General features: G+C 34.5%; 31 protein-coding genes and 2 non-coding genes across 34 annotated transcripts in view. All coding sequences in view use genetic code 11, as the record gives it.

Moving 5' to 3' along the window:
• rps3 (ribosomal protein S3) overlaps positions 1 to 149 on the top strand; it is a 657-nt gene extending 508 nt beyond the window's left edge. The window contains exon 1 of the mRNA in view: positions 1 to 149. This exon is cut by the window's left edge and continues 508 nt beyond it. Within this exon, the coding sequence (YP_004841822.1) occupies positions 1 to 149 (149 nt within the window).
• A 140-nt stretch (positions 150 to 289) lies between these two features.
• On the top strand, positions 290 to 1,795 carry rpl16 (ribosomal protein L16). The gene is made up of 2 exons: positions 290 to 298; positions 1,397 to 1,795. Exons 1-2 carry the CDS (start codon positions 290 to 292, stop codon positions 1,793 to 1,795), a joined length of 408 nt encoding a protein of 135 aa, YP_004841821.1.
• Positions 1,796 to 1,940: 145 nt separating this feature from the next.
• On the top strand, positions 1,941 to 2,309 carry rpl14 (ribosomal protein L14). The gene has a single exon. The coding sequence runs from the start codon at positions 1,941 to 1,943 to the stop codon at positions 2,307 to 2,309; it is 369 nt and encodes a 122-aa protein (YP_004841820.1).
• Positions 2,310 to 2,461: 152 nt separating this feature from the next.
• Positions 2,462 to 2,866, top strand: rps8 (ribosomal protein S8). Its single transcript has one exon. It carries the CDS (start codon positions 2,462 to 2,464, stop codon positions 2,864 to 2,866), a length of 405 nt encoding a protein of 134 aa, YP_004841819.1.
• Positions 2,867 to 3,000: 134 nt separating this feature from the next.
• infA (translational initiation factor 1) lies at positions 3,001 to 3,239 on the top strand. The gene is given in 2 exon segments: positions 3,001 to 3,142; positions 3,154 to 3,239. 2 exon segments carry the CDS (start codon positions 3,001 to 3,003, stop codon positions 3,237 to 3,239), a joined length of 228 nt encoding a protein of 75 aa, YP_004841818.1.
• Positions 3,240 to 3,358: 119 nt separating this feature from the next.
• Positions 3,359 to 3,472, top strand: rpl36 (ribosomal protein L36). Its single transcript has one exon. It carries the CDS (start codon positions 3,359 to 3,361, stop codon positions 3,470 to 3,472), a length of 114 nt encoding a protein of 37 aa, YP_004841817.1.
• Positions 3,473 to 3,600: 128 nt separating this feature from the next.
• rps11 (ribosomal protein S11) lies at positions 3,601 to 4,017 on the top strand. The gene has a single exon. The coding sequence runs from the start codon at positions 3,601 to 3,603 to the stop codon at positions 4,015 to 4,017; it is 417 nt and encodes a 138-aa protein (YP_004841816.1).
• A 67-nt stretch (positions 4,018 to 4,084) lies between these two features.
• On the top strand, positions 4,085 to 5,086 carry rpoA (RNA polymerase alpha subunit). Its single transcript has one exon. The coding sequence runs from the start codon at positions 4,085 to 4,087 to the stop codon at positions 5,084 to 5,086; it is 1,002 nt and encodes a 333-aa protein (YP_004841815.1).
• A 206-nt stretch (positions 5,087 to 5,292) lies between these two features.
• On the bottom strand, positions 5,293 to 6,498 carry petD (cytochrome b6/f complex subunit IV). The gene is made up of 2 exons: positions 6,491 to 6,498; positions 5,293 to 5,767 (listed from the first exon to the last, which is right to left on the bottom strand). Exons 1-2 carry the CDS (start codon positions 6,496 to 6,498, stop codon positions 5,293 to 5,295), a joined length of 483 nt encoding a protein of 160 aa, YP_004841814.1.
• Positions 6,499 to 6,689: 191 nt separating this feature from the next.
• Positions 6,690 to 8,121, bottom strand: petB (cytochrome b6). Its single transcript has 2 exons — positions 8,116 to 8,121; positions 6,690 to 7,385 (listed from the first exon to the last, which is right to left on the bottom strand). The coding sequence occupies exons 1-2, from the start codon at positions 8,119 to 8,121 to the stop codon at positions 6,690 to 6,692; spliced, it is 702 nt and encodes a 233-aa protein (YP_004841813.1).
• A 133-nt stretch (positions 8,122 to 8,254) lies between these two features.
• Positions 8,255 to 8,476, bottom strand: psbH (photosystem II phosphoprotein). The gene has a single exon. The coding sequence runs from the start codon at positions 8,474 to 8,476 to the stop codon at positions 8,255 to 8,257; it is 222 nt and encodes a 73-aa protein (YP_004841812.1).
• A 112-nt stretch (positions 8,477 to 8,588) lies between these two features.
• On the top strand, positions 8,589 to 8,720 carry psbN (photosystem II protein N). The gene has a single exon. The coding sequence runs from the start codon at positions 8,589 to 8,591 to the stop codon at positions 8,718 to 8,720; it is 132 nt and encodes a 43-aa protein (YP_004841811.1).
• A 60-nt stretch (positions 8,721 to 8,780) lies between these two features.
• psbT (photosystem II protein T) lies at positions 8,781 to 8,903 on the bottom strand. Its single transcript has one exon. It carries the CDS (start codon positions 8,901 to 8,903, stop codon positions 8,781 to 8,783), a length of 123 nt encoding a protein of 40 aa, YP_004841810.1.
• Positions 8,904 to 9,085: 182 nt separating this feature from the next.
• On the bottom strand, positions 9,086 to 10,606 carry psbB (photosystem II CP47 chlorophyll apoprotein). The gene has a single exon. It carries the CDS (start codon positions 10,604 to 10,606, stop codon positions 9,086 to 9,088), a length of 1,521 nt encoding a protein of 506 aa, YP_004841809.1.
• A 469-nt stretch (positions 10,607 to 11,075) lies between these two features.
• clpP (clp protease proteolytic subunit) lies at positions 11,076 to 13,057 on the top strand. The gene is made up of 3 exons: positions 11,076 to 11,144; positions 11,950 to 12,243; positions 12,830 to 13,057. The coding sequence occupies exons 1-3, from the start codon at positions 11,076 to 11,078 to the stop codon at positions 13,055 to 13,057; spliced, it is 591 nt and encodes a 196-aa protein (YP_004841808.1).
• Positions 13,058 to 13,225: 168 nt separating this feature from the next.
• rps12 (ribosomal protein S12) lies at positions 13,226 to 13,339 on the top strand (one part of a trans-spliced gene, as the record gives it; the record has 2 gene entries for this part). Coding sequences YP_004841807.1 and YP_004841762.1 both cover positions 13,226 to 13,339 — 114 coding nt within the window.
• Positions 13,340 to 14,128: 789 nt separating this feature from the next.
• Positions 14,129 to 14,536, top strand: rpl20 (ribosomal protein L20). The gene has a single exon. The coding sequence runs from the start codon at positions 14,129 to 14,131 to the stop codon at positions 14,534 to 14,536; it is 408 nt and encodes a 135-aa protein (YP_004841806.1).
• Positions 14,537 to 14,760: 224 nt separating this feature from the next.
• rps18 (ribosomal protein S18) lies at positions 14,761 to 15,066 on the bottom strand. The gene has a single exon. The coding sequence runs from the start codon at positions 15,064 to 15,066 to the stop codon at positions 14,761 to 14,763; it is 306 nt and encodes a 101-aa protein (YP_004841805.1).
• A 171-nt stretch (positions 15,067 to 15,237) lies between these two features.
• rpl33 (ribosomal protein L33) lies at positions 15,238 to 15,438 on the bottom strand. Its single transcript has one exon. The coding sequence runs from the start codon at positions 15,436 to 15,438 to the stop codon at positions 15,238 to 15,240; it is 201 nt and encodes a 66-aa protein (YP_004841804.1).
• A 412-nt stretch (positions 15,439 to 15,850) lies between these two features.
• psaJ (photosystem I subunit IX) lies at positions 15,851 to 15,985 on the bottom strand. The gene has a single exon. It carries the CDS (start codon positions 15,983 to 15,985, stop codon positions 15,851 to 15,853), a length of 135 nt encoding a protein of 44 aa, YP_004841803.1.
• Positions 15,986 to 16,381: 396 nt separating this feature from the next.
• trnP-UGG lies at positions 16,382 to 16,455 on the top strand. The gene has a single exon. It is a non-coding gene; the product is annotated as a tRNA-Pro (tRNA).
• Positions 16,456 to 16,618: 163 nt separating this feature from the next.
• On the top strand, positions 16,619 to 16,691 carry trnW-CCA. Its single transcript has one exon. It is a non-coding gene; the product is annotated as a tRNA-Trp (tRNA).
• Positions 16,692 to 16,807: 116 nt separating this feature from the next.
• Positions 16,808 to 16,921, bottom strand: petG (cytochrome b6/f complex subunit V). Its single transcript has one exon. The coding sequence runs from the start codon at positions 16,919 to 16,921 to the stop codon at positions 16,808 to 16,810; it is 114 nt and encodes a 37-aa protein (YP_004841802.1).
• Positions 16,922 to 17,113: 192 nt separating this feature from the next.
• petL (cytochrome b6/f complex subunit VI) lies at positions 17,114 to 17,209 on the bottom strand. Its single transcript has one exon. The coding sequence runs from the start codon at positions 17,207 to 17,209 to the stop codon at positions 17,114 to 17,116; it is 96 nt and encodes a 31-aa protein (YP_004841801.1).
• Positions 17,210 to 18,501: 1,292 nt separating this feature from the next.
• Positions 18,502 to 18,753, top strand: psbE (photosystem II cytochrome b559 alpha subunit). The gene has a single exon. It carries the CDS (start codon positions 18,502 to 18,504, stop codon positions 18,751 to 18,753), a length of 252 nt encoding a protein of 83 aa, YP_004841800.1.
• A 9-nt stretch (positions 18,754 to 18,762) lies between these two features.
• Positions 18,763 to 18,882, top strand: psbF (photosystem II cytochrome b559 beta subunit). The gene has a single exon. It carries the CDS (start codon positions 18,763 to 18,765, stop codon positions 18,880 to 18,882), a length of 120 nt encoding a protein of 39 aa, YP_004841799.1.
• Positions 18,883 to 18,904: 22 nt separating this feature from the next.
• On the top strand, positions 18,905 to 19,021 carry psbL (photosystem II protein L). The gene has a single exon. It carries the CDS (start codon positions 18,905 to 18,907, stop codon positions 19,019 to 19,021), a length of 117 nt encoding a protein of 38 aa, YP_004841798.1.
• Positions 19,022 to 19,151: 130 nt separating this feature from the next.
• Positions 19,152 to 19,274, top strand: psbJ (photosystem II protein J). The gene has a single exon. It carries the CDS (start codon positions 19,152 to 19,154, stop codon positions 19,272 to 19,274), a length of 123 nt encoding a protein of 40 aa, YP_004841797.1.
• A 1,018-nt stretch (positions 19,275 to 20,292) lies between these two features.
• petA (cytochrome f) lies at positions 20,293 to 21,255 on the bottom strand. Its single transcript has one exon. It carries the CDS (start codon positions 21,253 to 21,255, stop codon positions 20,293 to 20,295), a length of 963 nt encoding a protein of 320 aa, YP_004841796.1.
• Positions 21,256 to 21,447: 192 nt separating this feature from the next.
• On the bottom strand, positions 21,448 to 22,137 carry cemA (chloroplast envelope membrane protein). The gene has a single exon. It carries the CDS (start codon positions 22,135 to 22,137, stop codon positions 21,448 to 21,450), a length of 690 nt encoding a protein of 229 aa, YP_004841795.1.
• Positions 22,138 to 22,560: 423 nt separating this feature from the next.
• On the bottom strand, positions 22,561 to 23,115 carry ycf4 (photosystem I assembly protein ycf4). The gene has a single exon. The coding sequence runs from the start codon at positions 23,113 to 23,115 to the stop codon at positions 22,561 to 22,563; it is 555 nt and encodes a 184-aa protein (YP_004841794.1).
• Positions 23,116 to 23,532: 417 nt separating this feature from the next.
• Positions 23,533 to 23,646, bottom strand: psaI (photosystem I subunit VIII). The gene has a single exon. The coding sequence runs from the start codon at positions 23,644 to 23,646 to the stop codon at positions 23,533 to 23,535; it is 114 nt and encodes a 37-aa protein (YP_004841793.1).
• Positions 23,647 to 24,169: 523 nt separating this feature from the next.
• The window catches only part of accD (acetyl-CoA carboxylase carbosyltransferase beta subunit), a 1,476-nt gene continuing 645 nt past the window's right edge, over positions 24,170 to 25,000 (bottom strand). Inside the window, exon 1 of the mRNA in view lies at positions 24,170 to 25,000. This exon is cut by the window's right edge and continues 645 nt beyond it. Within this exon, the coding sequence (YP_004841792.1) occupies positions 24,170 to 25,000 (831 nt within the window).

Here is a 25,000-nt window from a genome sequence, read left to right as displayed (position 1 = left end):
GAAAAGAAATTGCACGTGTCGAATGGATCAGAGAAGGACGGGTTCCTCTACAAACCATTCGAGCTAAAATTGATTATTGTTGCTATCCAGTTCGAACTATCTATGGGGTATTAGGCATCAAAATTTGGATATTTGTAGACGAGCAATAATAAGCCCTTACTCAACTTGTGTTTACGTTTTATTCAATGATCGACCAAGAAATGACAAATCAGTCTTTTTCGTTTAAATAAAAAATGAGCAATTCTATAAGGTTAAATAAAAATGAAATTAATCATTTGAGATAATTGCTATGCTTAGTGTGCGACTCGTCAGTTTTTTTTATGTTCGGATTAAAACCAAAAAATAAAGAAGGATAAGCCCATACATAATCTGAACTAATAATTATAAAACTAATAACCAACTCATCGCTTCGCATTATCTGGATCTAAAAAACCAACCAGTCAAGATATGTTATATTGGTCATATCATTGTAGCAACTGAAATCTTTTTTGCATAAAAAAAATCCGATTATGAGTTGTCAAGCAATAAAAGTATGCGGATAAATGGAAGGGTGAAAGAAAGAGAGAAAAAGAATATGAATGATATATCATTCCAATACGTAATATGTAAGGTCTATGGGTCATCTCATAAAAGGTAGTGTAATAAAGCATTAAGACTGATGAATTCATAATTAGATGAATCTGTTCATAGAACAAAAAAGCCAAGAGCCCCGAGACAATAAAGACTGAGAAGATTGACTCAAAAACAAATTTTATTACGGGCTCCATTGTATAATTAAGACCTAACCATTAATCGAGAGGCGATGGGAACGAGGGAACCCGTGAATACATAATATTCTATTGAAAACGAATCCTAATAATTCATTGGGTAGGATGGCGGAAGGAACCCAAGACCAATCCATTTATTATGAGAGGTAGGTTCATGGGCTAACTAACCCGAGAACCAAAACATATATAAAAAGAGTAAATATTCGCCCGCGAACGTTTCCATTTTATTATATTTCTAAATTAGGGTCGATCAAATATAATAATAGATAAAAAAAGGCAAAACAAAATAAAGATTTGTTATAACCTTAATAATAAAAGAAAAAATAACAAAACGAGATTATATTATCTATAATTTTTTAGAAAACTATAATAAAAAAACTTATTCTATTATTCTAGAATCTATAAACAGTTTAGTTTTCTATCAAAAGAAAAGAAGATATACAAATTTCGAATAGATTGATTAAATGAAATATCAAAAATCCCATAATTGAATCTATTATTCAGAAAATATCAGTAAATACATGTATATTTTTTTGAATCGTTTCATTCGCGAGGAGCTGGATGAGAAGAAACTCTCATGTCCGGTTCTGTAGTAGAGATGGAATTTAGAAATAACCATCAACTATAACCCCAAAAGAACCAGATTCCGTAAACACCATAGAGGAAGAATGAAAGGAATATCTTATCGAGGCAATAGTATTTGCTTCGGGAGATACGCTATTCAGGCACTTGAACCCGCTTGGATCACATCGAGACAAATCGAAGCCGGACGAAGGGCAATGACACGAAATGCACGACGCGGTGGAAAAATATGGGTACGTATATTTCCGGACAAACCCGTTACACTAAGACCCACAGAAACACGTATGGGTTCAGGGAAAGGATCCCCCGAATATTGGGTAGCTGTTGTTAAACCAGGTAGAATACTTTATGAAATGAGTGGAGTAGCCGAAAATATAGCCAGAAAAGCTATTTCAATAGCGGCATCCAAAATGCCTATACGAACCCAATTCATTACTTCGGGATAGAAATGTAGAATCAAAGGAAAGCGATCTTTGTTTAAGATGAAAAAAAAACAATTGCAGATTTATTTATTTTTTTTTTTGAAAAACAATATTTCTTTTTTTTTTTTTACTTCGCCCTTTGCATTGAAAGAAAAGATTCCAAAATAATATGATTCAACCTCAAACCCTTTTGAATGTAGCAGATAACAGCGGAGCCCGAGAATTGATGTGTATTCGAATCATAGGGGCTAGTAATCGACGATATGCTCATATTGGTGACGTTATTGTTGCTGTAATCAAGAAAGCCGTCCCAAATACACCTCTAGAAAGATCAGAAGTGATCAGAGCTGTAATTGTACGTACTTGTAAAGAACTCAAACGAGAAAATGGTATGATAATACGATATGATGACAATGCTGCGGTTGTTATTGATCAAGAAGGAAATCCAAAAGGAACTCGAATTTTTGGTGCGATTGCCCGAGAATTGAGACAGTTAAATTTCACTAAAATAATTTCATTAGCACCTGAAGTATTATAAAATGAGACAGACCGTGAGATAGTTATACTATTTGAATGAAATTAATTAGTAGATTGTGTATCACGTATATACCTTTTAAAATTCATAACTATTTAATAAAAAAGAATGTTGATTAGATCAAAAATTTAAGTAACCAATAATTTTCGTTTATCATGGGTAAGGACACTATTGCTAACATAATAACCTCTATTCGCAATGCTGACATGAATAGAAAAGGAATGGTTCGAATACCATCTACTAACATCACCGAAAACATTGTTAAAATACTTTTACGAGAAGGTTTTATTGAAAACGTAAGGAAACATCGGGAAAGCAACAAGGATTTTTGGGTTTTAACCCTACGACATAGAAGAAATAGGAAAGGACCATATAAAACGATTTTAAATTTAAAACGGATCAGTCGACCTGGTCTCCGAATATATTCTAACTATCAAAAAATTCCTAGAATTTTAGGCGGAATGGGCATTGTAATTCTGTCTACTTCTCGGGGTATAATGACAGACCGAGAAGCTCGACTACAGGGAATCGGCGGCGAAATTTTGTGTTATATATGGTAATCTTTATGATATTCGAATTATACACAGAACTTCCCTATTTGTAAAAAAAAAAAAAAAAGAAAAGAGGTGGGTTTATAGTTTATAATACGACTCCCCCTTGATTAATTGATACTTTGAAGGGTGTTTCGTCTGGAATGAAAGAGCAAAAAAGGATTTCTGAAGGTTTAATTACTGAATCACTTACCAATGATATGTTTTGGGTTTGTTTAGATAATGAGGATCCAATTCTAGGTTACGTTTCAGGAAGGATTCAACATAGTTTTATCCATATACTAGGTAATAGAGAGTCAAAATTTCAGTAAGTTGTTACGATTCAACCAGGACCAGAAGGCGTATAATTTATAGACTACGAAACAAAGATTCGAATGATTAGGTGAAGTAGTCTTTTCACGTGCAATATTCTTTTTTTTGTAGGGAGATCCAATTCGAAATAGAAAATTTCAAGAAACTTATTTTCTTCCAATAAGTAGATTAAGGTAAGGAATAAAAAATATGAAAATAAGGGCCTCCATTCGGAAAATTTGTGAAAAATGTCGCCTGATCCGTAGGCGGAGACGAATTATGGTAATTTGTTCCAATCCGAGACATAAACAAAGACAAGGATAATCTTTATAAAAAAAAGGACCCCTAAAGGCCACCCACAATATATACATAAAAAGAAATTAAAGGATCCGTTTTGACATGAAATGGATATATCCATATATCTCTGACTTAGATTTATGAGATGATAAAATATGGCAAAACCCATACCAAGAATCGGTTCACGTAGAAATGGACGTATTAGCTCACGTAAAAGTACGCGTAGAATACCAAAGGGCGTTATTCATGTTCAAGCAAGTTTCAACAATACAATTGTGACTGTTACAGATGTACGGGGTCGGGTAATTTCTTGGTCCTCCGCCGGTACGTGTGGATTCAAAGGTACAAGAAGAGGGACACCATTTGCCGCCCAAACCGCAGCAGGAAATGCTATTCGGGCAGTAGTGGATCAAGGGATGCAACGAGCCGAAGTTATGATAAAGGGCCCCGGTCTCGGAAGAGATGCAGCATTAAGAGCTATTCGGAGAAGCGGTATACTATTAAGTTTCATACGGGATGTAACCCCTATGCCACATAATGGCTGTAGGCCCCCTAAAAAACGACGTGTGTAAAAATAAACATTGAAGAGAAATTTCAAGAGAAATAAATAATTCAATGATTTTATCAAAAAATATTACTATGGTTCGAGAGAAAATCAGAGTATCGACTCGGACACTAAAGTGGAAGTGTGTTGAATCAAGAGCAGACAGTAAGCGTCTTTATTATGGACGCTTTATTCTGTCTCCACTTATGAAGGGACAAGGGGATACTATAGGCATTGCGATGCGAAAAGCTTTGCTTGGAGAAATAGAGGGAACATGTATCACACGTGCAAAATCTGAAAAAATCCCACATGAATACTCTACCATAGTCGGTATTCAAGAATCAGTACATGAAATTTTAATGAATTTGAAAGAAATTGTATTGAGAAGTAATCTGTATGGAACTCGTGATGCGTCTATTTGTGTCAAGGGTCCTGGATGCGTAACTGCTCAAGACATCATCTTACCACCTTCGGTGGAAATCGTTGATAATACACAGCATATAGCTAACCTAACGGAACCAATTAATTTTTGTATTGAATTAAAGATCGAGAGGAATCGCGGATATCATATACAAACGCCAAATAATTTTCAAGACGCAAGTTATCCTATGGATGCTATATTCATGCCTGTTCGAAATGTTAATCATAGTATTCATTCTTATGTAAATGGGAATGAAAAACAAGAGATACTTTTTCTCGAAATATGGACCAATGGAAGTTTAACTCCTAAAGAAGCACTTCATGAAGCCTCTCGGAATTTGATTGATTTATTTATTCCTTTTTTACATGCGGAAGAAGAAAAAGAAAACTTCCATTTTAAAAATAATAAACAAAAAGTTACTTTACCCCTTTTTACTTTTCATGAGAAATTGGCGAAACTAAGAAAAAAGAAAAAAGAAAGAGCATTAAAATATATTTTTATTGACCAATCAGAATTGCCTCCTAGGATCTATAATTGCCTCAAAAGGTGCAATATACATACATTATTTGACCTTTTGAATAATAGTCCAGACGAACTTATGAAAATCAAACATTTTCGCATAGAAGACGTAAAACATATATTAGACATTCTCGAAATGGAAAAGAATTTTGCATAAATTTGAAATCCATTGGATTTTTGTTGTAAAAAAACTTTATAAAAAAAAAAGACGAAAATGAAGTTTGAATCTTTAACAGAATCCGTATACTCAAAATAAATCAAAAATTTCATTAAATATGTGTATCTAGGGGTAATTCACTTTGAAGCAACTATTCCCTAGATACACACATCGTGATATTTTATTTATTTCACAATTGAATCAATTTAAAAAAGCCCTAAAGTTAGGGATTTATCAATCGGTAATGTTGCTCCAATACCCAACCAAAGAGCTACTGCGGTACCAATCAAAAAGACGGTTGTCGCTACTGGACGACGAAATGGATTTTGGAATTTATTGACATTCTCCAAAAATGGTACAGTTAATAATCCCGCCGGTACGGAAACCATTAAAAGAACACCCAATAACTTATTTGGCACTGTACGAAGTATTTGAAATACGGGAAAGAAATACCATTCCGGCAATATTTCCAAAGGAGTTGCAAATGGATCTGCGGGTTCACCAATCATTGATGGTTCTAGAACCGCTAAGCCCACGTTACATGCAATAGTACCTAGAATGACTACTGGAAAAATATATAAAAGATCATTGGGCCATGCGGGTTCTCCGTAATAATTATGACCCATACCCTTAGCCAATTTAGCTCTTAATACAGGATCATTCAAATCTGGTTTTTTTGTTATTAGGATAGGTGAATTATTATGGATCCATCCCCCGAAAGAACCGGACATGATAATTTTTCATCATCCGGCTCGAGCACAAATCAAACGAACCAACTGGATCCAGAAAAAAAAATCGATATCTTATCCAAGCATATATAAAATAAATGAGTGATTCAATGTAAGAAAAAATTTAGTGGATTCCGTTTTCAAGAGTTACAATTATCCATTGCAAGGAATTAAGTTCGTACAGATAAATGCTCAATACCCAAGTAGGCTTACAAAGTTGATAATGTTCAAGTGCTTTCTGGGTCGTCTCAACCCTTGCGATGGGGCTTTAGCCCCCAAAAATATTGATACTTTTTACATCCAAAGGATTTACTTGTTACTAATAGAGTCTAGCCTATGTTCTTCTTTAGATCCCTTGTTTCACTCCGATAGTATTATAAATCGAGTCAATGCAGAGGAAATGAATGCATTTTCATACTATTAAGTAAGTGAAATAGATAAAACATAATCTGTATTATGGCATATATATCACCTATTCTAATGGATCTTACGGAGCCTGGTCATGCACGACATGGTCAAGTCTGATCATGGAAAAGATTCTCTTCAAGCGAACCAGCCTACCCTCTGTATGGAGCTTTCGCGGTGGTTGGAATAAAGACACATTTTGTTGTGAATCCCAATGTGGCAGATAAAAAGACATATATCTACACGGTCCAATCAATAGTTCAAGTCACACACTCCCATAATCCATTTTCTCTTCGAAGAATTCCCTTCAACTATTATTGAAAAATAACGAATAAAATTTCGTGGAGTTGAAGGGAAATATCCAAATACATGTCTTATTTTTCAATAATCCATATTTGCAGCAATGAAATACTCTTCTTCCCCCCTGAGTAATCATAAATAACTAATTACAAATCTATGATTTCTATTCTCTATAAAGGACCAGAAATGCCTTGCTTACGTATCATTGGGAAGTGCATTAACATAAATACGGCAGTAAGAAGAGGTAATACAAAAGTGTGTAAACTATAAAAACGAGTCAAGGTAGATTGTCCCACACTAGCACTTCCGCGTAATAACTCTACCAAAGGCGACCCTATTACTGGAATAGCTTCCGGTACACCTGTTACAATTTTGACTGCCCAATAACCAATTTGGTCCCGAGGTAAGGAATAACCAGTTACACCAAAGGATGCGGTCAATACAGCCAGAACCACACCTGTAACCCAAGTCAATTCACGAGGTTTTTTAAATCCACCAGTAAGATACACGCGAAATACGTGCAGGATCATCATTAAGACCATCATACTTGCCGACCATCTATGAACTGATCGGATTAACCAACCAAAATTTGCTTCCGTCATTATATATTGAACAGAAGCAAAAGCCTCAGTAACGGTCGGACGGTAGTAAAAAGTCATAGCAAACCCCGTAGCTACTTGTACTAAAAAACAAGTAAGCGTAATTCCTCCTAGACAATAAAATATGTTGACATGAGGAGGAACGTATTTACTAGTTATATCATCTGCAATCGCCTGAATTTCAAGACGTTCTTCGAACCAATCATACACTTTATTGAGATAGGTAAACCAAGGGGACCCCCCTCTGAGAACCGTATATGAGAATTTCGTCTCGTACGGCTCAAACAGAAACACCCAAATACCGCTCGTAACGGATATGTGTACTAAAAAGTTTCAAACTTCTTAATGCTATGATTCAATTTTTTGTATCAAGATACGAAAGAATCAAAATCCGAAAAGTCTTCTTTGTAGTTATAATGCCCAAATATCAAGTCGGCTCATTCATAGTTATATTGATCATTAGGGGCCTCTTGAATCTTCTATTTACCTATTTTTTTTCTTTGATTTGTATGTAATGCGACTTTACTCTTGTTTTCTTTATTATTGATAGGAATTATCTTGTTAAGACCCTATGAATCAATTAAAACCTTAGATTCAGACTAGAACCACGATGATTCAATAAAAAACCTTCCCAAAAAAGTTCAAAAATTCCCTGAGTAAGAACCCTTGGATTATCACTTATTCAATGCTTATTCAATGACTGAATATAATGAAAAAAGCTAAAGAAAGGTTTATCCTTTAACCAAAATAAGTAGAAACGAAAGAATAAATTTTTTTTATTTATCACTTCTAACTCTTGTTTCGGAGTCCGGCCACGAGGTCTGATAAGTATGAATCATAGTTCTAATATTTGTTCTAATATTTTGGAATCTATTTCATATATTCTGTGCTCCAGATACTAGCCTAGACTGAATATCCAACGAGATAAAATCATCTTCATCAAGATGACCGACTTCTTCTCTGTCGTATCCATAGGATCAATTCTAACAAGTCACACACTCATATTCCGGAAATACAGAAAAAAATAAATTCCACGATCGAACTACCAAAAAATAGTGGGCTAAAAAGCAGAAACCTACATACTTTAGACTTTCCTTTTTATTGAAAAGTTATTTAGGGGTTCTTGTGAATCGAATCTAATTGCTTGAAATTCCGTCCAGTAAAATGGAAGAATTATAAATCTCCAAAATAATACATAGGAATATCGCAAATAAACCCATCGCGACACCCATTAAAGGTGTAGTTCCCCACCCAGGAGCCACTTTACCATATTCCGAATTCAATGGTTTCAATAAATCCCCTACAACAGTTCGTCTTGGCCCAGATCTAGAACTATCGTCAACGGTTTGTGTAGCCATAAATAATCCTATATTTTTTTTTATTCAGTGAGATCTGTTGACTTTGTATACCATTCCGTTGTAAATAAATGATCTTATTATAGATCCATTGTGGTCTTGAAATTATATAATAATGGAAACAGCAACCCTAGTTGCCATCTCTATATCTGGTTTACTTGTAAGTTTTACTGGGTATGCCTTATATACTGCTTTTGGGCAACCCTCTCAACAACTAAGAGATCCATTCGAGGAACACGGGGACTAGTTGAAGTAATGAGCCTCACAATATTGTGAGGCTCATTACTTCAATTGAGATAATGAGAAATCATTTTGCCTTTTTAGTTGGAGTTGGAACTTTAGGCGGTTCGCGAAAAAAGATAGCGAAAAAAATTATTCCTAGAGTCGAGACTAAGAGGAATGTATAAACCAATGCTTCCATAGATTTGATTTCGGTTTACAATTATAGCTTCCATACCTGTTTAATTGGGATCTTTTTACGGATAAAAAAAAGACCAAGACAAGAGTCAAAGAAATGAAAAGTAAGCAATCCGAATAAAGATTTATCCGGTACCCTATCTATGTCAAATCAAAAAATAAAGGAAAAAAAGAACAGAGCAATCTTGTATCAGACTAGACTCTTTTTGTAGTTGGATCTCCAAGTTTTTGGAATGCCCCAAATTCTACTTGAGCGTCCAAATCTGGGTCAATACCAGCAAAGACATCTCTGAACAAGGTTCTCGCACCATGCCAAATGTGTCCGAAGAAGAAGAGCAAAGCAAAGGAAGCATGCCCAAAAGTAAACCAACCCCTTGGACTGCTACGAAAAACCCCATCGGATTTCAAAGTAGCACGATCTAATTCAAAAATTTCACCCAATTGAGCACGTCTAGCATATTTTTTCACAGTAGCAGGATCACTATAACTGACTCCATTGAGTTCACCGCCATAGAACTCAACAGTTACACCGACCTGTTCAACACTATACTTCGATTCTGCTCTTCGAAAAGGAACATCGGCTCTAACAATTCCGTCTCCGTCTACCAAAACAACCGGAAATGTTTCAAAAAAGGTCGGCATACGGCGTACAAAAAGTTCGCGCCCTTCTTTATCTCTAAAAACAGGGTGTCCTAACCAACCAACAGCTATTCCATCCCCGTTGTCCATGGAACCCGCTCTGAATAATCCACCTTTTGCGGGATTATTCCCGATATAATCATAAAAAGCTAATTTTTCAGGAATTTTAGACCAAGCTTCTGATAAACTTTGATTTTCGGCTAACCCGGTACTAACTCTTCGATATATTTCTTGCTGGAAGTATCCCTGATCCCATTGATAACGAGTGGGCCCAAATAATTCAATCGGGGTAGTTGCTGAACCATACCACATAGTTCCAGCAACAACAAAAGCTGCAAAAAATACAGCAGCGATACTACTGGAAAGGACGGTTTCAATATTTCCCATACGTAATCCTTTGTATAGACGTTGGGGCGGACGAACACTAAGATGGAATAGGCCCGCTAATATGCCCAATGTACCTGCTGCAATATGATGCGAGGCTATTCCGCCCGGAACAAAAGGATCAAACCCTTCGACACCCCACGCAGGATTTACGGCTTGTACCCTTCCGGTTAATCCATAAGGATCGGATACCCATATTCCCGGACCATACAATCCGGTTACATGAAATGCACCAAAACCAAAGCAACCCAACCCTGAGAGAAATAAATGAATTCCAAAAATCTTCGGCAAATCCAAAGAAGGTTTTCCTGTACGTTCATCACAAAATATTTCTAGATCCCAATACACCCAATGCCAGATAGCTGCTAAGAAGCACAATCCAGAAAACACAATATGTGCTCCGGCCACACCTTCGTAACTCCAAATACCCGGATTCGTTATAGTCCCTCCTGTGATACTCCAACCCCCCCATGAATTGGTTATTCCTAAACGAGTCATGAAGGGTATAACGAACATACCCTGTCTCCACATTGGATCAAGAACAGGATCAGAGGGATCAAAAACTGCTAATTCGTATAGGGCCATTGAACCGGCCCAACCAGCAACTAGAGCTGTATGCATTATATGAACAGAAAGCAAACGACCGGGATCATTCAATACAACGGTATGAACACGATACCAAGGCAAACCCATGGAAATACCCCTTTATCAAGGAAAAATAGACACTATGTAACTTTATTGCACTGAAAAAAAAACTATGCTACGGACCTCCCCTTTTGAGGGGATTATCTTGGCGAAAGGATTAATATTTAGTCTATTCTTTTAGTAATAATGGAACAATTCGATTCTATTCGTAGGAACAAAAAGAAGCAGATCTATTCTATACTCGATAAGTACCAATACGCAATGGTAGATGGGAATTGATCCTATTTTATAGGAGTGAATGTATACATACTTGTTCATCATTCAAAAACCTATTCGGGAAGAAGTTTCCCTTATTAATTCTGTTTTCCTTTTTTATGAACTTATTAAATCTATGTATAAAATATGCTAAAAGATAAAATCTGATAAAGGCCCATCTTATTTATTAAGACAATAAACCCGTTGTTACGCTTCCACATCAAAGTTAGCTATAGTACTTAATTCTTTTTTCTTTGCTTTAATGCCTATTGGTGTTCCAAAAGTACCTTTTCGAAGTCCCGGAGAGGAAGACGCATCGTGGGTTGACATATAGTGCGACTTGTCAGATATATTGGGTCATATGGTATTTCCCCGTTCTCTCCCCCGATCGAGATATCCTCTCTTTCGCCCAAGACGGATTGATTTAATCATCAAAAATTTGGAGCGTGAAGTGCAATTAGATCTATTTTTTGGGGGGTATCCAGATTAATATTATCAATTAGAATAATTTATGGTTTTCTCGGTTGTACTAATAAAATGAAGTATCCAGGCTCCGCTTAGAAAAAACTCAATTTGGAATCTATCTATTCTATGATTACTACTACTTGTATCATATTCGATTTATCAATAGCATTGATAGAAAACTTTTAATCAATCGAGTAATATGAAGTAAATTGAAAAAAAAAAGAAGTCGTAGCAAAAAGCCATGCTATTGGGGCATTTGTCCTATATGTGCAAATCCAAATCGGGCAGATCTTGACTCGGAGTAGAGCATAAACCTAAAAGAATTGAAGAAGACCATTTTGGAACAAGAAAATGACATCGGAATTGAAATTGAATCTCGATGAAACAATATATCAATGAAAAGTTAGTTCGATAAATTGAAAATTTAATGAATTGTTTTTTTATTTATTGAAATTTATAGTATAGATAAACGACCGCGGGCCAAAGGACAAAACTCATCCATTTTGAAAAAAAAATGGAAGGTAAGAAAAAGCCCCTTCATTAGAAGTTAGAAAGAGTCCTCTAAAGAAGGCTAAAATCTAAACATTGATTCTTTTTTCGCTATTTTTTTTGAACCGTATGCATCAAAAGGTGCCCGTACGGTTCTTAAGGGATACAATTTTATCCTAATCAACCGACTTTATCGAGAAAGATTACTTTTTTTAGGCCAAGAGGTTGATAGTGAGATTTCGAATCAACTTATTGGTCTTATGGTATATCTCAGTATGGAGAATGATACCAAAGATCTGTATTTATTTATAAACTCTCCCGGTGGAGGGGTAATAAGCGGATTAGGTATTTATGATACTATGCAATTTGTGCAACCACATGTACAGACAGTATGCATGGGATTAGCCGCTTCAATGGGATCTTTTATTCTAGTCGGAGGAGAAATTACCAAACGTCTAGCATTCCCGCACGCTCGGCGCCAATGAGTTTTTTTTAGACAAAAAGAAAACTATGCCTTCGCCATATAAAATATTAAGTAATAATAGCATGGCACTTTGAATTCGATATGAGAATTTTTTTTTTCTAAACCATTAGGTTATGTATCGAAAGAGTAGTATGAGATAAAAGGCATTTCCGATTGTAGGCTGATTTATCGCGGAGGCCTCTTTCAGCGTCACAAACTTTTTTGTTTTCACGACGGAAGACTCTTAACAATATTTCTGTTATGAAAGACTACGAAATATTTATTTTTAAGAAAAAAAATAAAAAAAAGAAACTTTGGGATTGCTGAATAACAAACGAAATCATAAAGCAACGGAACCATCATAGTATTTTGAAATTACTAAAAAAAAGGAAGGGTGGTTATTGGATCATTTACTGCTCTGGGTCTGCTAGATCCTATATTTTCTATTCCTTCGCTGGAAGGTAAAAATGAATTCCATTGTGGAGCCGTATGCACTGCACAAAGGATGCCTGTACGGTTGTTAATCCTATCTTTTTTTTATTATCTTTGACTCATCATGATAATGATGTAAGATAGAGAAAACCATTTATTAAATCATCAGGGTAATGATCCATCAACCTGCTAGTTCTTTTTATGAGGCACAAACGGGAGAATTTATCCTGGAAGCGAAAGAACTACTGAGGCTGCGCGAAATCCTCACAAGGGTTTATGTACAAAGAACAGGCAAACCCTTATGGGTTATATCCGAAGACATGGAAAGGGATGTTTTTATGTCAGCAACAGAAGCCCAAGCTCATGGAATTGTTGATCTTGTAGCGGTTGAATAACAAATAGCAGGTATTTCACGCAAAAATCCGAAATTTTCGATTTTCTCTTTTTACCGGGGTTAATATATTACTATTAATCATATTAATTATTAATATCGAATATAGAAGTAATTCATAATCATCCGGTTAGGATTGATCTAAACCAACTCATTATGTATACAATTCAACATGCCAACTATTAAACAACTTATTAGAAACACAAGACAGCCAATCAGAAATGTCACCAAATCGCCCGCCCTTCGGGGATGCCCTCAGCGTCGAGGAACATGTACTAGGGTGTATGTGCGACTCGTTTAGACCATGGACCGGGACAAAAGAAAGTACAAAATTTTTCCCGTATCAGTTATAAGTACAGTGAATAGGATAGAATGAATGGAAGAAATCCGTTCACTACCGAAAATAAATAAACAAAGATTTATCATATCCTTTTATTGTGTATCAAATTTATGGTTTCTATTGGTGCAAATCCAATCATCTCTATTTTCAATTTTAGATGAGAAAGAATTCCCCATTGGTAACAAATGCTTATCCATTAAGCAGAGGAAATCCTATTTAACAGAAGGATTATAGCCTTATTCTTCCAAGAACGGACTAAGAGGGTCAGCTACCCAACCAATCTTCATAATTAAATACCGTTACTGTATAGGTAGATCTCGTTGTGAAAGACCGATTACTAGATAATTCATGGGTAGAGCCAAAGAGGGTGAACTGTACAAGTTAACAATAACATTGATGAAATAAAAGAAGGAGCTCCGGTGTATAGAGAGGACCTCACCGTTTAAGAAGTAACCATAGAAACGAAGGAACCCACTATTTCTTTATCCATTTCTATTTTTATTTATTTACTCTATTTTTGTTTTTTATACCTAGTAAAAATACTATTTCGTATTTTGGGGTGATTAGAACAAAAAAAGAAATAGTGGTCGGGAAGGTTATAGTAGCAAAAGCCATTGGAATTTTTATTTTATACATTGGAAAAATACGTTTTGTTATTAATAGACTAGGAAAGGAGAAAGGAATAACTGAAAGAAAGGAAATCCATTAGTTATTCATCAAAGTTTCATTTATTCAATGACTAGAATTAAACGAGGATATATAGCTCGGAGACGTAGAACAAAAATTCGTTTATTTGCATCAAGCTTTCGAGGGGCTCATTCAAGACTTACTCGAACTATTACTCAACAGAAAATAAGAGCTTTGGCTTCAGCTTATCGGGATAGAGGTAGGCAAAAAAGAAATTTTCGACAGTTGTGGATCGCTCGAATAAATGCAGTAATTCGATCTAATAAGGTAGACTACAGTTATAGTAGATTCATACACAATCTCTACAAGAGGCAGTTGCTTCTTAATCGTAAAATACTTGCCCAAATCGCGATATTAAATAGAAATTGTCTTTATATGATTTCCAATGAGATCATAAAATACGAAGATTGCAAAGAATCCAGCGGAATGCTTAAAATGGAGTTCTCTGGAGAATGAACTCCGAGAAGGTAGAGTAGAAATTAGTATGATAAAATATGATAAAGTGGTCAAAATGAGCAAATATGTTCAATAAAAAAAAAACGATTTATTCTTCTTCCACTATTCTTTCTTTTTCTTACGACACGACAATCGAATCTAGATTTTCGGATTTTTCGAACAAAGAATCAATCTGCGGTTGAGTTTGGATTAGAATTTTAATTCAATTAAAGAGTAAGCTAAGTCTATTTATTCCTGGTTCTAAGACCAATAGTTCTAGCGGTCGACTCGCTTCTTTCAAATTGTTTCTCATTATTAAGAAAAGGTAACAAAGATAAAATACGAGCTTGTTTTATAGCAATAGTAATTAAGCGTTGCTGTTTTAAGGTCAATCTATTTACCCGTCTAGATAATATTTTTCCTTGTTCACTAATAAATCGACTAATTAAACTCATGTTTCTATAATCAATTCGATCCCCCGATGGAATCGGGGGCAAACGCCTACGAAAAGATCGTTTGGATTTAAGAAAGAGTCGCTTGGATTTATCCATGGTTTTTTTATTCCTTATCCCGAAAATCCTATTTCTTAATTCTAAATCATTTTAGATCCGATCGAAATAGGATTTGGTTTGTTTATATTTAAATCTAAAATATGTCTAATATATGTAATTTTTCATCTTCCTTGGATTGGAAAAGGGTGACACACAGCCGATCGGTTCGATCTATTTCTTTATCTCCCCATGAATCGTATGTTTGTAACACCGGGGACAGAATTTTCTCAATTCCAATCGACTAGGCGTATTGTGTCGATTCTTTTGAGTAATATATCTGGAAATCCCTATTGATTCCTTATTAACACCGTTTCGAACACAACGAGTACATTCCAAAATAACAGTTACTCGGGCATCTTTACCCTTGGCCATGAACCTCCCTTGGATTTTTGATTCACGCAACTCTTCCATTTTCCGATCCAAAATGAAGAAAAAAAGAAAAATTGGTAACTCGAAATAAAATTATGAAAGATTTCGTTACAATCAAATATTAAAATATAGTAATACAATAATTTCTAAATTTAGAATCGCAGTACAGTTTTTCATTTAAGTATTTTGTATGATATTGTTGCCCTAGCCATCACATTTTCATTTTCGTTCTCACTCTTTTATTAATTAAATTTGAACCTGGCGCCGCGTCCGAGTTTGACTGAGGTTGAATCCATTTTGATTCTTTCTAACTTATTCTAAGTCTAAAAACTCTAAAAAAAAGAAGGGGGAAGGGGATTAGTCAAAGATATTTGATTGTTTTTCTAATCTTCTTCACCCCTTCCCAAGTCAATAACTAGAATGAAAAAAACGGGAATACCAACGCATCCGGGAATAAACGATTGATCTCGATTAATAGACCCGCTAAAGCCCCGAACCATATAGTACTTACTACCGGTGCCACGGAGAGATATGTTTTTAGATCTCGCATTGAAAACCCTCCTACTTTATAGTAATTTGTAATACATACTGGTATTACATACCATCAAATGTATATATAGTTAATAACCGCTTGTATTGTCCGCGGAATTCCTAATTCAAATTGAAATGTACAACAGTTCAATTCGGTAGATATTCCCTTTTTTATTAAAAAAAATATGTAGCTTTCCGCCCCACCCCAAATATTCATTTTTCTTTACGGCGGATTTAATATTTATTATTTCATACGTATATAAGTCTTTTTATTATTTTTATTATATTTTATATATGATATGAGACAAAAAAGAAGAAATGGCAAGATAATTTGTGTATACCAATGGAGGAAATAAATAAAAAATGTGGAAAACAAGACAGGGATTCTCTACAATAACACTGTAGACCAATTGAAAGGGATGTAGCGCAGCTTGGTAGCGCGTTTGTTTTGGGTACAAAATGTCACGGGTTCAAATCCTGTCATCCCTACCTATTACTTATCTTCTGAACAGTAACGAGGAATCAATTGAGATCCATAAAAATTGAACATACATATATCGAATCAATCTTTTTTTATTTAATTTTATGATATTCTCTATGATAATATATGTATCGAAGATATATTCGGGTTGCTTTTAGTTTGATAATAAAACGCTCTTAGTTCAGTTCGGTAGAACGCGGGTCTCCAAAACCCGATGTCGTAGGTTCAAATCCTATAGAGCGTGATTCGATTCTTGTTGTTGTTAAATCAAAATGATACTGAAATAATTCAACAGAAATCAAAATTTTACCTCCTATAAAGCAAGTAGGGGGTCAATCAAAAAAAAGAACTGTTAATTAATCAAAGGTCCAACTGATCCCCCCGTCTGTATTGTAAATATGCGGTCACAAATAATCCAGCCAAAGTAATAGGAATTAGACCTAATACGATTCCAAATAGAAAAACTTCAATCATTTCAATTTAGTTGAACGAGGAAAAGGAGAGGTAATATCTATCCTTAAAATATTAATCGGTATTGCCCATGAATCTCAATGACCAAGAATTCGAAATTGAATTGACAAGGTAAAGAACTCTACAATATATAGAATATATTGAATAACACCGAAATCTTTCTTTTTTTTGAATTGTGCATTCAATGAATTTTAATCAAATAAGTCGTATCTTGTTCAGACCGATAAATAGAGCTGAGGTTATAGTTAAAACTGCTAGTAGAAAACCGAAATAACTAGTGATAGTAGGCATGACGAGGCTAAATGAAATACGTTATTTTTATCCATATGTTTATAAAGCACTTCCCTAAGTTTCTATTTTTGAAAGATACGCGGATGGATAAGTAAAAATACTAATTGAAAAAATATATTCAAGTGAAAGTTTTTGATTCATCTATTATTATGATTATAGATGATACTAACAAAAATCTTGTGACATAGGTAAGAAATCAATTCATCATCTGTCTCTCTATCCCGCAATTCGGAATCAAGGGATTCATTGAACAACTCTTGAGTTTTCAAAACAAATATTCTTATTATAAAGAATTTATAAACAATAATTTAATATATAAATCTAGTAAATATATAAATCTATTAAATGGATTCTAAATAATTAGAAAGAAAAAAAAAAAAAAAAAGAAAAATAATAAATAAACTATGTTGTGTAACTTGATTCCAAAAATGAAATGCTCTTTGAATCGCTGAAGAATGAATGACCTTATAATGCCCTTTATTTATGAAATTGTATTCCCACTAATTAGATTTTATGTAGTGGGTTCATTTCCATAAAATCTTTTTTAAAAAGAAAAAAAGTATCGCACGATCAGATCACTCGAAACTAGGTTCTCCATTTATTCTTATTCTTTCCATATTAAAAACATTCTTCTAATTAGTTGAAGAACGATCGTTTGAGTCTAATATAAAACAATAATGCGTGCATTACGAATATTTATTATTCTTCTATTCGTTGTTCTGTTTCGTTCATCGAATCCTATGTACTACTGTTACTTGTTACTGGACGACTAACCAATTCCTTAAAATAAAATAAAAAAAGATTCAAACAAAAATATAACTACAAACACAAAAGAAATATTTCGAGATTTCACGTCTAATTTCATTGAATTTTGGGACTATTAGAATCTGCTTCCTAAATTATTATAAACCAACCAGTCGGATTCACATTTTACCCAATCTTCGCTTTCTAGCCCGAAGCCAATAACCGATAGAATCCTTAATACTACAGACAGGCATTTTCAGAATTTTCTATTGAATGAATGGTATATGATTCTACATCGACAAGCAGCAAGAAAAGAAGAAACAAATTATATTATTTAGTTTTAGTGCTTCATTTTGATACTTATTGTGAAATTGCGTTGCTGCGTCAGAAGAAGGATAGCTATACTGATTCGGTATACTCTAAAAACACCCTCGGTACAATATTGACGATCTTACAAAGATAAAATTTCAGTTAATTTCCATTTACTGATCTCATCTTTTACGGAATCGATCCCCCTTTTGACTGTACAAGAATATGTGGAGCTCGGCATGTCTGGAAGCACAGGAGAACGTTCTTTTGCTGATATTATCACCAGTATTCGATACTGGGTCATTCATAGCATTACTATACCTTCTCTATTCATTGCAGGTTGGTTATTCGTCAGCACGGGTTTAGCTTACGATGTTTTTGGAAGCCCTCGTCCAAATGAGTATTTTACAGAGAGCCGACAAGGAATTCCATTAATAACTGGCCGTTTTGATTCTTTGGAACAACTCGATGAATTTAGTAGATCTTTTTAGGAGGACCAAATGACTATCGATAAAACTTATCCTATTTTTACAGTGCGATGGTTAACTGTTCACGGACTAGCTGTACCTACCGTTTCTTTTTTAGGGTCAATATCAGCAATGCAATTCATCCAACGATAAACCTAATCCGAATTATAGAGCTATGACACAATCAAATCCGAACGAACAAAATGTTGAATTGAATCGTACCAGTCTTTACTGGGGGTTATTACTCATTTTTGTACTTGCTGTTTTATTTTCCAATTATTTCTTCAATTAAATAAAAGAAAATACTAAATAATAGTACGAATTATCTTATCCCATTCGGAAGGATATCATCTCATAATTATCTATGACTGTTTCTGTCTCTAGCACGACCACTTGATGAAATGGGGAGGGAAGTGGGACAAATGGCCGAGACTACTGGAAGGATTCCTCTTTGGATAATCGGTACTGTAACTGGTATTCCTGTGATCGGTTTAGTTGGTATTTTCTTTTATGGTTCATATTCCGGCTTAGGTTCATCTCTGTAATAATCGGATGAACTGAGTTGGAGACATGAAAGCGTAAGAACTCAACAGGATCCCCCTCAAATCAGAAAAAAAGAGGGGGTAGGTCCCGTTGAGCTCTTACTAATTAGAATTAGACTAATTTATTCATATAAATGAAAAAATGGATCTTTCCTATTTTTTCAAAAAACTTCATTTCTTTCTGATTCTGAATTGCTTCAAAAAAAAAATTGATTCAGACCATCTCTTTCGCGATCGTATCGGTCGATACTTTCATTTCAAAGCGAAAAAAAGAAAGAGAGAATCACTCGATTCCCTCTTTCTGGATGATACAATCCCAATATAACAATATTATATTTCTATCGATCAGATATCACAAACCCTTTAAATAGATTAAAATATACTAATAGAATTTTCTATAGTTATTTTAATATAAAATAGAATTGAAAAATTCATTGAATTTGTTCACTACTTATGTAATAAATCGAAAAAAAGGTTCTGATAAACCGGGAAAAATTGAAACTAAGAATAGAGATCTTTGACGAACGGGATCAAGAATAATTCATTAGTTTATTATTTCGACACCAGAACAAGAAAAGGAATTTTTCTGGTATCGAATACTAGAAAGATGCATAATTCCTTCTAGAATCCTTTGTTCCCTTCATTTTTTTTCTATTCTCCATTTACTTATCTTATTTTTAATATCTACTCTATTTTTATTCTATTAGAATAAAAATAGACACATTCAATGACATTTCAATCTGGCACCAGTGACATAATAATCATAATAATACCGCTCCTATTTGTATTGTAAAAAACAAAGAAATAAAGAAGAGGTAAAATAGTCTTCCTGACAATATAATATCCATACTATGACTAGTAATGCGGTACAAGTAATTACCGAAATAGGGTCGAAAAAGAATAAAAAAAAAAAACAAGGGAAAAAGTTTTTCATAATTTTTTGATCATACATAATTAAATTATAGAATTGCCAACAAGAATTTGGTTTTTTTTACGAACTTTATTTGATAAATCCCCAGATTTAGAAATTCATTTCGGACAATTGAACCTTCTCAAACTGTTTCTTTTTAAGAACTAAAAAGATTTGTGCCAAAATAACAGATGCAAAAAAGAACAAAAGGCCTTGGACACGTAATGGATCTTGAAGGACGATTTCCGCATCTCCCTGACCAAATCCTCCCACATTAGGATTACTCGTTAATGGTTGATCAAGTTTGATGGATTCGCCCTCTGAAACAAGAAGTTCTGGTCCTGGAGGGATAATATCAACCACTTGACGCCCATTCGCTGCATCCACTATGGTTATTTCATATCCTCCTTTTTCTTTTCGTATTATTTTGCTTACTATCCCTGCTGCTGTAGCATTATAAACATTATTATTACTCTTACTCCCGTCGGGATAAATCTGACCCCTTCCCCTGTTCCCGCCTACGTATATGGGATATTTTAAGAAGTGAACATCTTTCTTAGTCGCAGGGTCCGGGGAAAGAATAGGAAAGGTGATTTCACTATATTTCTGACCAGGAACAGGACCTATCACAAGAATATTTTTTTTAGTGGGACGATAGCTCTGAAAAGAAAGATTGCCCATCTTTTCTTTAATCTCGGGAGAAATACGATCGGGGGGGGCTAATTCAAACCCCTCGGGTAAAATAAGAACAGCCCCCACATTCAAACCACCCTTTTTACCATTCGCAAGAACTTGTTTCAGTTGCATATCATAAGGAATTCGAACAACTGCTTCAAATACAGTATCAGGAAGTACCGCTTGTGGAACCTCGATATCCACGGGCTTATTAGCTAAATGGCAGTTGGCGCAGACAATACGGCCGGTTGCTTCTCGTGGATTTTCATAACCCTGTTGTGCAAAAATGGGATATGCATTTGAAACGGGTGCCCAAGTTATTATATATATCATGAGTGATACGGAAATAGATCGAGTAATCTCTTCCTTTATCGAAGAAAAGGTATTTCTAGTTTGCATGGTCCAATCATTGAGCCCAAAAATTTCTACAATAAAATTAGGTAGGTCCCTAGTATAGTTCCCTATCCATGATTCTGCTATTTACTGAAATAAAGTTACTCGAATATAGGAGGCATCCTTCGCGATGGGTAGAAGGAATAAGTACAATTTTGAATGTTTTACTTATGTACAAAGTAACAAACATTATATTTTTCAGTCATTCATTGAATGATAAATCACTACAAGTGAGGGAGATACACGATTTAAATAACGGAAGATCCAATATTTTAAAATTGTGTCAAGAATGACTGGAAAAGTGGAAACAAGACCGGATATAATTTGATCGTTATGAGAAAATCCAAAATCTTTGTAGACAGAACCAATCATTAGTTCCCAACCATGGGGTGAATGGAATCCTATACATAAATCAGTTAATAAAAGAATAGAAAAAGCTTTTATTGTGTCGCTTAAGTTATATAGGAACTCTTGAACCCAAGAGTTAAGAATAACAAGTTCTTCATTACCAAGAATAGAATAACCACTTAGAATAACGAAACAGATTATATTTGTCGAGAAGTGCAAAATCATATGGATACGATCCTCATTGTGCATCTTGATCAATTGGATCGTTTCTTTGTAGATTCCGATACGAAGCTTTTGTAGATGTGTTTCTGGGTATTCCTTTAGCATTTCGTCCAAGAGAAAGAGTTCCTCTAATTCTAGAACTTTTTTTATAATACTCTTTTCTTGAATATCATTCAAAAAAATTTCGGATTGACCAGTATTCCACCAATTAGTAACCCAAGATTCTAGGCTTTTATTAAATGAAAGAGAGATCCACCAGGGCAAAAATACTATAGATGCAAGATATAGAAGGGGAATGAATGCTTTCTTTTTTTCCATTTTTTCGTCTTTTATTTTTTAATGAACTCACTTCATTCGTTAACTCTCTACACTACTAATATTTATATCAAACATAAGTTCTATTACAAGTCATATGGATACTATTATGAATCCATTCCCTGTTTTTTAGTTTTTGATTTGTGATTTATTAGTTAATCCTTGAATTTCGAAATAATACAGAAAGAAAATAACAAAGAATCCACTTTTTTTTGTTACTGTGCAGTTGATTTACATACGGATCAAAATTTCGGACAAAGACAGTTTTCTGGCTGTTCCGTATACGTCTGCTTTGGGTCAAATGAGCATTCTGAAGAAATTCCAGTTAAGTTATTATACTATTACTATGGTCTATAAAAAAGACTATTCTTTCATTTCAGTTTTATCCCTCTTGCTACGAACAAAATTCATTCTGAACTTCATTTTTCAAAAAACTTCAATTGGTACACGCAAGAAATAGGCCAATTCGGCAGCCTTTTGCTCAATTTCTCGTGGGGTCAGATTCTGATCGGTACGCGTCAAGGGAATGGCCCCTTGGCCTCTTATTTCCATATAAAGGACACGACGTGCATAAATACCCTCTTTAACTTCTATTCTGATGGACTGAATGTCTTTCATAAGGAATCGTAGGAAGATTCGACGATTTTTTCCAGGAAACCCCCAACGAAAAATAGACACTATTTCTTCTTTTCTATCGAATCGATCATAACCGCTACCTACATTCCACAAAATTGTGCACCACAAATAGGAGCTAATAAAGAGACCGGCAATCCCATAGAAAGACATTACGATCCCCTGTGGAAAAAAAATTATTTGCTGAGACGGAAATAAAGCTATCAAATCCCTACCAAGATAACTGGAAGTTCCAACCAATAAAAACCCTAATGAACCTAAAAAAAGGATAAAGGCCCAGCAGAAATTGCTGATTTTTCGAGATCCTCTTATAAATTCTATCCATATACGTTCTGATCGCCAATTCATACTAGATCTCGTTGCATTTTATTGGAATTAAGAGAATCAAAAAAAATCTATTTTACTTTTTTTGTTTCCGAAGTAACTCTAATCAACTAGCACTATTTTGATGTGAACCTTTACTTTAGATCTAAGTAATTCATCGAATTACTTAGATCTAAAATAATAACATCACCTTTATATGATTCCCTATAGATACCTACATCCATATAGGTATATTGATTTTATATCTCAAACATTTGTCGCCCGATCTCTTATCTATTTTCTATTTTGAAATACTTCTAATTGATTTCCTCAGATATCATGTTTACGTATGTATAATCGCTTATGTTTGGAGTAAGCCACATGTTAGATTCTAGTCTACTAAATAGATAGCTGTGTTATCGTCAAAGTCTAAGTTTTGAAAAAAAAAAATAGACAGCATATTTAAAAAATCTTGTTTTTTTGAACATGAAGAAATAAAGAAGCCATTGCAATTGCCGGAAATACTAGGCCCACTAAAGGCACAAAAATAGAGGGTAAGGTGGTGAGAGTTGTCATAGAATGGATACCTCGACTTAATATTTTCATTGTTATATTAATAGTTTTACCTGTTATTTATTGATTGTTATAAAAGGTATCTTATAATTATACTAATTCAATATATAATTATACTAAGTAATATCTACGTGAGTATATATAGAAAAGGAATGAGGAATGTCGAATTAAATAAATGGACTTACTCATCTTTCGACATGAAATATATGTATCATAATAGACGTTTGCATTATTTTAGTTATTATCTTGTCTTAGCATTTTTTTTTAATAAAATTTCATAAAGATTTTCGTACAAATTCCCAAAAAGGTAGTTATAATCCGATCCAACAACAGGGATTCTTAGTAAAACTAGAGATCCGCTAGAGATGTAGAAAGATGCAAGACTCTATGCCGCTATTTGCTATAGTTGAAGTATATATACACATGTAATGTTAAGAAGGGAGCATGAAATTCATTTTCTTCCCCGTGCCAAATTTTGCGGAAGAAATAAAAAAAAAAGAATTCATTTTTTAAGTTAAGTAAGGCTTTACTTGATTGAATTTTGATTCGAGGGAACGAAAGCGTGGAGCTGAAATAACTCACTCACAACACCTTTTAAAGGATTACGTGGTACGATTAGATCGAATAAGCCCTTATCGAATAAAGATTCAGCCTCCTGTGAACCCTCAGGGACTGCCTTATTCAATGTTTGTTCAATTACTCTTTTACCCGCAAATGCGATGTAGGCATTCGGTTCGGCAATAATGATATCCCCCAACATACCAAAACTAGCTGTCACCCCACCAGTAGTAGGAGATGTAAGGATTGCTACATAGAATAATTTTTTATTTGATTGATAATCATATAAAGCGGAAGATATTTTTGCCATTTGCATCAAGCTCAAACTTCCTTCTTGCATGCGTGCTCCTCCCGAAGCACACACTAAAATAAGAGGTAAAAATTGATTGGTAGCATACTCGATCAAACGGGTGATTTTCTCTCCTACTACGGATCCCATACTACCCCCTATAAACTGAAAATCCATAACCCCAATTGCTACTGGAATATCATTTAATTTACCTGTGCCTGTTTGAATAGCCTCAGTTAATCCTGTCTTTCTTTGATAAGAAGAAAGACGATCTTTATAAGTATAAAGTTGATTCTCCGAATCAAATTGAATGGGATCCAAAGAGACCATGTCTTCATCCATAGGGTCCCAAGTACCTGGATCAATCAAAAGTTCGATTCTATCTGAACTACTCATTTTCAAATGGTATCCACATTGTTGACAAATATTCATTTTTGATTTAAAAATTTTCTTATAATTTAATCCATAACAATTTTCGCATTGAACCCACAAATGCCTGTATTTTTTAGT

The sequence above is a fragment of the chloroplast genome of Cucumis melo (assembly GCF_025177605.1).
Source record: "Cucumis melo subsp. melo chloroplast, complete genome".
NCBI classification, from domain to species: Eukaryota; Viridiplantae; Streptophyta; class Magnoliopsida; order Cucurbitales; family Cucurbitaceae; genus Cucumis; species Cucumis melo.
Note: the sequence above shows the minus strand (reverse complement) of the source record. Positions and strands in the feature narration are given on the sequence as shown.